Below are 10191 nucleotides of genomic sequence, written 5' to 3'. Positions count from 1 at the left end.
TCCCTTTTTCCTTCTCTTTCTACCAGACACTCCTCTCAGCTTCGAACAGCTCCTTGCTCCCGACACTACCTACACCGTCGTACGACCCCTCACCGAGAAGTACGCTGCTTACACCAACCATGCAACGGGTGAGCTTCGAATCAAAACGAGGTGGTCCAAGAGCCCCTTCGCAGTTCTCGTTGCTTACCCTCGTCTCCTACCTGCTTCTACCCCCAGTCTTCTGCCTTCTCCTCAACCGGGTCGAGTTCATTCGTCTGGCCAACACCTCCCTTTCCCTCTCCACCCTCTCGACAAGCAGAGCAGCCCTCTGCGAGCTACTGGCGATCCGTCTCTTCAGAGCTTGGAGCGAAAGGACGGTCGAGCTCGCGACGGTTCTTCTGACACCGTGGGACCTCTACAAGGGCTGTGGAGAGGATGTGCGTAGAAAGTTGGAGGAGGAAGGAGAGGAGGAAGTTCAGGCTGTTGGGAATGCGCTCGAGATGGCGATCCTGTCCAAGAGCAAGCGGTTCATCAAGAGTCCCTCGTGTCAGAAAGGTTCGTCCTTCCCTCGTTCTCTTTCGTCCTCAGCTGAGCTTGATCGTCTACTCCTCCTGCTTGATCGCTAAAGCCACCTTATCCTTGCCTGTAACAGTGATCGAGGGAGTTTGGAGCGGACGAGTCGTCTACCAGGCAGCTTCCAACTCTCACGCGATCATCGCCGACGTGAGTGCTTTCTCGCCTCCCGGCTTCTAGCTCGAGCTTGACTGAAACTTTGACTTCTCTAATCAGAACTACAAGAGGAAGCCGATCTCGATTTACAACCCTCATCTCGCTCCTACGCTCGATCATTACCGGTTCGTCCTCCCGCTTCTCATTCTCTTCCCCTCCTTTTGTTCTACCAAATGTCCTCTTTCAGACCCGAGAAGTGTGGACTATGTTTTCTGACGTCTTCTCCCATTCTCTGTTTGACGTCCCTACAGCCTCAAAGTTCCTCGAATCCGTGCGATGCTCGAATACTGCAACTTCTTGATCCTCTTCGTCCTCTTCGTTATCGCTTTGGAAGTCTCGGAGAGAGATCGAATCAACCTCGGAGAGTGGGGTTTCATCATTTATGCTGCTGGTGAGTTTCAGGTATCGTACTTTGTTCTTCCTCTTTGAGCTCGCACTGGAAGGACGGATCGTCGCGTCGAACGTCTCGAGCTGTAGTCTGATCTCTTCCTTTCCCTTTCTCACGCAGGATTCACCCTCGACAAGTTCGCTGCGATGCAGGAGCATGGTATCAAGCTCTACTCGGCAAATCTTTGGAACGGTGAGTCCCACGGACCTCATCTCCTCCCGTTCAAATCGAGCTGACCCTCGTCCTCGTTCTTTCGTCTCTCTCCAGGTTTCGATCTCGCCTTCGTCATCATCTACCTATCGTACCTCTCGTTTAGGACGTACGGTCTTGCCTTCACCTATCACGAGTGGTCTGCCGTCTTGGGAAACGATATCCTCGCTGTCGGAGCCTGTGAGTTGATCACTTCTCCCTCTTTGCCTTCGACCTTTTGTTTCTGACTTCATTTCGATCCTTGCGATTTCGAAATAGGCCTCATGTTTCCTCGGTGCGTTTTGGATACTCTCTGGCTCGGACGTTTGGAACGAAGAGAAGAGATGTCGAGCTGATCGCTACTTCCTTGCTTTGAACAGACTCGCCTTCGTCACTCTTTCCGATAACCTGATGATCCTTGCTCTCAGGTCGATGCTGGTAGAATTCTCTCTGCTGAGTGAGTCCATCGAAAAACCTTTTGAAGAAGAGATCGAAGGAGACCGGCTGACTTTCTCGACGCGTTTCGTTCTTCCTTTTTTCTCATAGTGTTCAGTGAGTCCGCGCCCTCTGTGCCAGCCTCTTGAGTATCTCGGGAGCTGATGTATCTTCCTTTCCCTTCTTCAGTCGCCGTCTTCTGCTTCCTCGGATTCCTCTACGCTCTTTACACCCTCGCCGAGAAGGCCTACGCCGTCTCCGAGATTGTGAGCCATCTCCATTCGATCTTGGCTGTTCGAGATTCACTCGCTGAACCTATCCGATTCTTGCTTTAGTCTTGGTGGATGCTCGATATCTGGTTTGGTCTCGATGCGTGAGTTTCTCAAATTGCAACGAAGCTCGACCTCCACCACCTCGATTGACGCCTTCCTTCGTCCGTCCTTACAGCTCCGGATTCGCCAACTCGGGGGAGATTCATCCTCTCTTCGGTCCCATCCTCATGGTCGTCTACGCCTGCCTCAGCAACACCCGTTCGTCTTCTTTCTTCCGTCCTCCGTCCATTTTCGTCGCTCTGACCCGCTCCTCCTCCTCCATCCCCTCCTCTCTTCTCTTCTTACTCAAAAGTCATTTTGACCGTCTTGGTCGCCATCCTTTCCAAGACATTCGCCGATATCAGTCAGGATGCTGCTGCCGAATCGATGTTCAGGAAGGCCGTTTCGACGATCGAAGGAGTGAAATCGGACGCTGTTTCGAGCTACCAGGCTCCTTTCAACATCATTGCTGTTCTGCTCATGTTTCCTATGAAAGTAAGTTTGATCGCTCTCTTTATGTTCCTCTGCTTCTCGAACGAGAAAGGCTGATCGACGCGTCCTCCTCCCCAGTTCTTCCTTTCGCCACGTTGGTTCCACAAGGTTAACGTGACGCTTATTCGGATATCAGCTTTCCCTATCTTGTTGGCTATTTCGTGAGTTCACTACTTGTAGCTCGCCGTTCAGCCCGAGCTGATCGATTCTCCACCTCGTTCACTCTTCGCTCAGCGTCTACGAACGACAAGTCTTCCAGAGATCCTCGTTCTGGGACGGACTGAGTAACAAGTTGGAGAACTTCATCGAGACTTTGCCTCGAGCGTTCCAGCATATCCGTGAGTTGTGCTTCGCTCGACGCGCTAGCCGACGACCGAAGCTGACCTTTCTCCTCCGTCTTTCTCATCTCAGCTTTCGTCGACGGTCTGGTGAGTATTTTCACGACTCAGAGCTCGCTTTAGCAGTCTTCTGACTGGCTGTCGACCTTCGTTTTTTTCAGGTTGGAACTTCGTCGGAGATCGAGCAGGTTTTCGAGATCGAAGACGAGGTCGGCGGACGGCAAGGATGGTTCGTCCTTCCCCTTCCCCTTTTCAAACTCCTTCGACGGAGGCCTGACCTTCCCTCCTCTCTTATTGCTCGCTCTCCTTAGGGACGACCAGTCGGACGACGAAGGATGGGAGCCGTCGGCGGTTCAACGCGTTCCCGAAGGAGTCCCAGCCGACGCGTCGCCTTCTCTGGATCCTCACGCCGTCTCGTCTTCCCCCGAGGCTCTTACCCCTTCTTCGCCTGATGCTCAACCTCCTTCTTCTCCACCGCCATCTTCCAACCCACCAACTGGAGATCCACCTACTCCTGCCAGGAAGGTCGCCTTCCCTTCCTCGACCTCCTTCGCCTCCTCCCTCGAAATCCCCTCTCCTCGCAAACGACGAACCTCGATGGACGGCATGAATCGAGTCGCTCCCTCTCCTCTCGCTCGGCTCTTCATCACACCCGGATCTTCAAACGTCGGTAACGCTTCTGGAGTCGGAGGAGGAAGTCAGACGAGGTCGCCGATGAGCTCGAGCTTTTCGATGGGTCACTTCGGAAGGAGAGCGATGTCGATGTCGACGACGAACCAGGAGCCGTTCGGTGGTCATAGGAGAACCGCTTCCGTCACTACTACTCATCAACCTCACATTCCTTCTCCGATTCCCGAAGGAAGGACGCCGAGCGATTGGGATAAGGACGAGGGAGGGAAGAAGTCTCAGCCTTCCGGGATCTCGACGTCGAGGAAGATTGGAGATGCGAGCGATGTTGTTGAGCATCGGGAGGTAGTAGGAGGTGACAAGATTTTGGGAACAGGGGTGCTGGAGGACGTGAGTCTCTCCGGTTTCTGTTTCTCGTCGGGTCCGTTCGAACCTTGAGCTGATCCTTCTCCTTTCATTTTCGCTCTCTCAGCGGGTCAAGGATATGGAGAAGAAGCTCGAAACAATGACGGATATGATGGAGAAGATGATGGGAATGGTCTCGAGGCTGGGGACGAGTAAATCGGAAAACAACAGCGGTGAGTCTTCTCGTTCCGTCTCTCCTTCTCGTGGCCGACGCGTACTGACATTCTGCTCCTACGTTCTCGACCTCTCAGAGTTTGCGCTCGAAGACTAGGTCTCCTCTATTTCGCACAATAACGATAAACGACGTCATACGAAGAACGATCTGATGCAGCTTCATTCTCCTGCTCGAGTCGAGAGACGCGTCGATCCTCACCGGCCTCACCCCTCTCTCTCGCTTTCGGGGCTGGTCTGCTTCAGGAAGATGGAATCTGAGACTGACAACGTAAAATGTAACACAGCCAAAGGGCAAAATCGTGAGAGGAATGAACCCCAAAGGAAAGAACGAGACCGTAAGAAAGAAAAGGAACCTTGAGACCCAGCAAACCCTGGCACCCATCACCCTTCTCACAAACCGACGCATCTATTTTGACCACGACCATCCACTTGTTCTGCTTTTTCCGCCCTCGCCTGCAAAGTCATCTTCGGGCTCGTGCACCGAGACCGTCCCGGTTTTCTCCAGCTCCTTCGCCAACGCGTCCATGTCTGAATTTCCTCCTGGTCGAGTTGAGCTCTTCTTGAATTTGGTAGAAGTAGCCTCGGGAACGAAGTCGATGGGTGTTTTAGGAGAGTCGTGGGACGATCGATGAGGTTGAAGGACGGAGTGAGAGGACTGGGGAGTGCTGAAACGAGAGGGCGAGGCTGTAGTCGCGAGCTCACCTTTCGAACCAAAGCTCGCGGGAGCCAGCCTCATCCTTCCCTCACCGTTACTCGAGGCGATCGCCCAGCAGGGCCTTTCGAGCTCCTTTCAAGCCGATGAACAGAGGCAGATGGCACACTGACCATGAGATAAAGCTCAATCCGTCAAACCCTCAACGACCTTCTTCTCCCTCTCCTCCCAACCTTTCCACCCTCCCTCTCCTTCAGGAGTCACAAGCTTCACCGCCTCTCCATCCCCATCTCCATCCGTGTCGTCCAGAGGTCTCTTTTTGCTGCCAGCTGGTCCCTTCGAGGCGGTAGGTGTCGAGGTACCGCTCCTCGGCGCGGGCACGGAGGAAAGAGAGTCGAGGATGGTCGAAACGATGGTTCGGTTGTAGGTGATGGTTGCGAGCTGAATCTTCTTGATGGTACCTGAATAGTAGAGGCGTGATTGAAACGGTGGTCAGAGACGATTTGCAGATGCAGAAGAGATTGGAGGCGGAAGGGAAAGGAGGGAAGGAAAGTCAAAGCTCACCAGAACAGTGAACGACTCTCGCGACGACCTTCTCGCCGTTGACAGCTCCCAACATAGACAGAGCGGCCCATACGGTTCGATGGTGATCTCGTGATGTTCGAATGATGCAAAGAGAGGTGTTGGACGAGTAATATTTCACTGAGAGAAGAAAGGGAGAGCGAGGGAAGGGATTTCGAGGTCAGCTTCGCTCCTTCATTCCTCCTCCGATTCTTTGCCTCCTTGATGCCCTAACTCCTGCCTAGCTGAGCAGCACACGAAAGAGATAAGCTCACCACTAGTGTTTCCTCCGACTCGTCCCCAACCGTCGTCTCCAAAAGCCTGAACGACGGACGACTTGAGGGCGTGGTAGATCGACCTCTCGTCGAGTTTCTTCTGCTTGCCCGAGATAGGGTTCGGAGGAGGAGGGAGTAGGAGTGGGAGAGGACCGAGTATAGGCCAATGGGGTTCCGAATCGTTGGGATCCTCGTCCGAGTCTTCTGAGGATCCATCGTCGTCGTCGTCTGAGGAGGAAGGGGAGGGAGGTTTGGAGGAGGAAGAAGGACCTGCTCCTGATGTTGATGACGGTCGCTCCTTGGACTTCTTCTTCTTTTTGGAGGGTGGAGGCGGGAGATAGGAGGATTCTGGTGCTGTGCTGAGAGGGATGGCGGGGGAGTCGGACGAGGAAGGGGTGGAAGAGCGAGAGGGGACGGGTTGGGAGGAAGGGAAGAGGAACTCGACGAGGAACCATCGATTCTGGGAGCGAAGAAGAAGCAAGAAGAAGAGGTTAGTTTCGAGCAAGGGGTGATTAGACTGATTATCGAGGGATAACTCACCTTGAATCTGACCATGCTGGAAGAAGAAGGGCGAAGGAGGAAGGTGAGGGACGAAGGGAACTGGAGTCGTCGAAACGTTGAGCTCGACCTCGAAACCTCGTCGTCAAGGTATGTTTCGTCGTCAGGAAAGATTCTTCGCAGGTATCGATGCAGATAAGCTTAGGCAGATCTCCTCGCTGGAGTCTTTGTATAAATTTGACCAGAATGCTCAAAAAAAGAAGGAAGACCAGCGCGACGCGTTCGCAAGGAGACTTCGTGTTCAGCCCTCGACGCATACCGACGGCTCCCTTCGCGTCTCTAAACGCAGTGCAGTGCTGTTTAGCGAGGACAGAGGCTGACCGAAATAGTCGGCGTCTCAAGCAAAAACTTTCTTCCCCGTCGTTCTTTCTTGTTCCACGTGTGTTGCCCCTCCTTCGGCCCTCTCTCGCGAACTGACTCCTCCTCTTCCCTCCTTCGTTCGACCTTTCGTCGTTTCCTCCTCAACCACATCATCTCGCTATCATGGCTTCCTCTTCTTCCTCCTCCTCCTCGTCCTCCTTCTTCACCTCAGCATCTACGGCTCACCTTCCTCCTCCTCCTGACTACTCGCCTCCCGTTGTGACGAACGCTGCGAGTCGATCTCCTTTCCTCCCCTCTGTTCCCTCTCTTCCTCCCTCTCCCTCGACCTCCCCTTCCGACGCCATGGTCGCAGCTTACCCTCTCGAAGACGTCCTACCTACCAAATCAGGCGAGCCCAGAAAAGGATCCCGTCACCTCCCTCATCTCATCTCTGCAGCCTTGTCCCTTTCGCTCACCAAACCCTCAATCCACGTCGTCCTCTCGGAACCCGTCGTCTTCATCACTCCTCCGAAGGTGGACGAGTTCGGATTGACTCCTCGAGACTATGGAATCCAGGGATCAGAGGAGGATGGAAAAGATGTGAGTTTTTCTCCTCAGTTTTGGAACGATTTGACGGGGAAACGAAGGCATCACCTCACCCGTTTCGGCTGAGGCACCATGCGCCCTCTCTCCTCCTTCTTTCCCAACTTTCCTCGCCTTCGCACGCATATCTGACTGACCGTGTGTCCAATTGTGCTTTGGTTTTCCAGGGAAACCTCTCAGGATTCGTTAACGTCGTCTCACCTCAACGGAGGTTCGTCAAGGGGATTCAACTTGAGCTCGTGGGAAGACATAGGCTCGTTTTTCCCGACACTCATTGGGAGGATGATACCTTCCTCAGGAAGTCACTGCTCGTGGGAGGAGGCGAGAAAGGACTCTGGTTGGAGAAGGGGGTCAACACGTTCGTCGTCTTTGTTTTCAGATCTTCGGAGCGTCGCCTTTCTGACGCGTCGACGCACTCTTCTTCTTTTTGTGTAGCTGGGAGTTTTGCATAACCATTCCGTCGTCGAGTCCCGTTTGGGATCTTACCTCGTCTGGGTTCACCAAGTATGCCCTCACCGCGACGGTGTTGGGATCCGGAAGCTACCTTCGAGGCGATCTCTCCGAGACGAAACCCGTCATGACCGCTTGTTCGTCCTCTCTTTTTTTTCTCTCTCTTCGTCTCATCACGCCTCTGACCTATATTCGCTCATATTCAACACCACAGGCAAGCCAGATCGAGAGACGACCATCCTTCACGTCAACCAACAATCTTTCTCAGATCACTTCGGTCCTTTCGCCTTCGAACTTTCTTCGAATGTGCGTTCAACGACACTCCGCTCTCTCCCTTCTCGCATTTTGTGCCTCGAATTTGACCCTCACGTTTAAAACTTTCTCTCCCTCTCTCAATAGGAGTTCCTCGTTGGAGGAGGTCTCACCAGCGCCATCACTTTCGCCTCCCCTCCTCCCACCCTCACGATCTTCGCCGTTAACGTCTACCTGCAGCAAACCACCAAGATCACCTCTCCGAAAAACCCTACCCTCACTTCCGAAGTCAAAGGACCTAGGAGATGGATCGTTCGAGAGGGAGAGAAGGACGGGTACGCTGAGACTGGGTTTGCCGAGAAGGCGAGAAAGAAGGGAGCCGTCCTCTTCGAAGGAAGCAAGGTCGGGAGGAAGGGAGGACTCAAGGAGGGAGAGATGTGGAAGTGGAACAAGTTTGGGAGATTGGTGAGTCTGCTTTTCGCGTTCCAGAACTCCTTTCGCTGTGCTCATCTCCTTTCTTTCGTTCTCATTCGACGTCCGACTCAGCCGACGGATCGTCAAATCCGACCCACGACGATTCCTGGAACTCTATCACCCTTCAAATTCTCCTCCGAGCTCGTCGTTGAGGTTGTCTTCAACGAAGCTACGGATGCGACCGTCAAGATTGCTACTCTCTTCCGTCAACCCGTCTACCTCGCCTCGTTCGTCGCGTCCTCTGTTCGATCTCTCGTCTCCTCTAGTCTATCGCTGACCTTCTCTCACCGACATTTTGATCTTTCAGCTGTGCCTGTACCCTCTCAGCCTTAAGTCTTCCCAACTACGGCAGCGAGGAAATCTCTCCCAACTTGAAAGCTGATGGCAGGTGAGTCGATCTCGTTTTCGACGCGTCTGTTTCCTCACTCGCCATTCCGTTCGCTGACTCCCCTTCTCTCCTTCTCCTCCTCTTCAGTGCCTACTGCATGTGCGACGAGAAGTTCGAGAAGCTCGAAGAGGACGCCATCGCTCTCATGCGTAACGGAGGACGAGAGCTCCTGGGAGAGTTCATCACTGAGAGGAGGCGAGGAGGATCGCTCGACGAGCTTCTGGGAGAGTCGGACGATGGGAGGGAGGAGCCTCGAGGAGAGGGTCTTGGCTTCGTTCCATACTCGGCTGGGTGTGGAGAGGAGGTTGTCGAGGAACAGAAGCTTGGAGCAGGGATGGTGATGGTTGGAGGGAGGGTGAGGAAAATCGGGGAGATCTGCTAGCGCTGAGGGTTTCGCTCGTTCGTTTCTAGTTCACGTTTGGGTTTATGGGTTTTCGGTCTGTAGCTATTAGATCTTTCGCGATTCATATGTAGTTTTATCCCTCTCTTGCATAATCGAAGCAAGGCGGCGAATCGTTCTTGTCGGTGCCCTCGAGGGTAACTTCTTCGCCTCTTTCGCTCTCGGATGGGCCGTCACCACTGGTGCTGGTCTCGCTTCTTACCCTCTCGATACTATCCGACGACGAATGGTAGGTTTTAATTTCTCTCCTCTTCCCCACTCCCACTCTCGCTCTCTTCCAGCTCTTTCATCTTGCGATCCTTTTCGAAGGTCGTTCGTTGGAGACAGGAAGAGACTCGAGACGGCGACCAGCAGCCCTCCCGTCTCTCGCCTCGCCTCCCCTCTCCTCCTTCATTCGAATCAGCTACTGATACCTTCTTCTTCCTTTTTTTCTTCTTCCTAACAGATGATGACCTCGGGTGCCAAGGTCCACTACAAGTCCATGGTAGGTAGCGAAAACAGAACGAAACTACGAGTTTCGAAGTTCAAGAATCCAGAAGACCGACTATTTTTTTCTCGTCGTTATTCTTCGTCTATTTTCAGTTTGATGCAGGTGCTCAGATTCTCCAACAGGAGGGATTCAAGTCTCTCTTCAAGGGAGCTGGAGCCAACATCCTTCGAGGAGTCGCCGGGTAAGTGCCCTCGACGCGCCTCTCGAGTCTGAGTCGTCTCACTTCGCTGACCGTCTCGTTTTCTTCTCCTTTCTTCTTCTCACAGAGCCGGAGTCCTCTCCCTCTACGACAAGATGCAGGAGCTTGCCTTCGGAAAGGTCTACTCTGGAGGAGCGTAAACTACCCTTCCCCTTTGTTTTCTTTCTTAGATTCGTCGGTGGTGGTCGTTGTTTTCTCTCTCTTCTTTCTCGTACCCTCTCCCTCCCCTCCCCTTTTGGTCTTTTCCCTTCACTCGGCAGTAGTCTTCTCGGTGTTCATAATCGCGTGTCTAGTTCTCTTTCCCTCGATCCTTTCTTCTCTTCTCGTTCGTTTAGGTTTTCTTGGAAGGAGGAGAGCTGGAGTTTGCTTGCGACGGAGGAGGTTCAGGAAACGGGGATTGGGTCTCACCCTCGTTTTTCCTTTCCTTTCTTTTGTTTTGCGCTGCTTCGGTCTCTCTTTCTTTTCGGTCTCCTTGGTTTGGCGGATGGGTTCTACAGAGGAGGAAGTGGAGAGGTGTTTCGG

The 10191-nt window shown here is 53.3% G+C and overlaps 4 protein-coding genes across 4 annotated transcripts in view; 3 read left to right on the top strand and 1 right to left on the bottom strand.

Moving 5' to 3' along the window:
• Positions 1-4231, top strand: part of BDY24DRAFT_367278 (uncharacterized protein) — a 4623-nt gene extending 392 nt beyond the window's left edge. The window contains exons 4-24 of the mRNA XM_076637973.1: positions 27-128; positions 217-534; positions 632-702; positions 769-833; positions 960-1099; positions 1217-1288; positions 1364-1486; positions 1565-1580; positions 1666-1742; positions 1832-1837; positions 1910-1986; positions 2056-2093; positions 2168-2250; positions 2345-2526; positions 2602-2684; positions 2758-2861; positions 2935-2951; positions 3023-3090; positions 3173-3878; positions 3961-4066; positions 4145-4231. Of these exons, the coding sequence (XP_076492291.1) occupies positions 27-128; positions 217-534; positions 632-702; positions 769-833; positions 960-1099; positions 1217-1288; positions 1364-1486; positions 1565-1580; positions 1666-1742; positions 1832-1837; positions 1910-1986; positions 2056-2093; positions 2168-2250; positions 2345-2526; positions 2602-2684; positions 2758-2861; positions 2935-2951; positions 3023-3090; positions 3173-3878; positions 3961-4066; positions 4145-4164 (2474 nt within the window). The 3' untranslated portion in view covers positions 4165-4231. The remainder of the gene's footprint in view (positions 1-26; positions 129-216; positions 535-631; positions 703-768; positions 834-959; positions 1100-1216; positions 1289-1363; positions 1487-1564; positions 1581-1665; positions 1743-1831; positions 1838-1909; positions 1987-2055; positions 2094-2167; positions 2251-2344; positions 2527-2601; positions 2685-2757; positions 2862-2934; positions 2952-3022; positions 3091-3172; positions 3879-3960; positions 4067-4144) is intronic.
• Positions 4232-4665: 434 nt separating this feature from the next.
• POP5 (RNA-binding protein POP5) lies at positions 4666-6577 on the bottom strand. The gene is made up of 4 exons (XM_076642487.1): positions 6096-6577; positions 5556-6015; positions 5284-5421; positions 4666-5180 (listed from the first exon to the last, which is right to left on the bottom strand). The coding sequence occupies exons 1-4, from the start codon at positions 6108-6110 to the stop codon at positions 4906-4908; spliced, it is 888 nt and encodes a 295-aa protein (XP_076492290.1). The 5' UTR covers positions 6111-6577; the 3' UTR covers positions 4666-4905.
• Positions 6574-9074, top strand: BDY24DRAFT_404297 (uncharacterized protein). The gene is made up of 8 exons (XM_076642486.1): positions 6574-7013; positions 7184-7374; positions 7452-7603; positions 7681-7772; positions 7866-8183; positions 8265-8419; positions 8500-8580; positions 8668-9074. The coding sequence occupies exons 1-8, from the start codon at positions 6597-6599 to the stop codon at positions 8960-8962; spliced, it is 1701 nt and encodes a 566-aa protein (XP_076492289.1). The 5' UTR covers positions 6574-6596; the 3' UTR covers positions 8963-9074.
• Positions 9072-9794, top strand: BDY24DRAFT_334218 (mitochondrial carrier domain-containing protein; the record flags this gene model as incomplete). The annotated part of the gene is made up of 4 exons (XM_076637159.1): positions 9072-9209; positions 9426-9464; positions 9563-9651; positions 9737-9794. Coding segments are annotated over 4 exons (324 nt in total), but the record flags the coding sequence as incomplete, so codon positions are not given.
• Between the last annotated feature and the right edge of the window lie 397 nt (positions 9795-10191).

Source organism: Mrakia frigida (assembly GCF_051309035.1).
Source record: "Mrakia frigida strain ATCC 22029 unplaced genomic scaffold BDY24scaffold_51, whole genome shotgun sequence".
NCBI lineage: Eukaryota > Fungi > Basidiomycota > Tremellomycetes > Cystofilobasidiales > Mrakiaceae > Mrakia > Mrakia frigida.
Note: the sequence above shows the minus strand (reverse complement) of the source record. Positions and strands in the feature narration are given on the sequence as shown.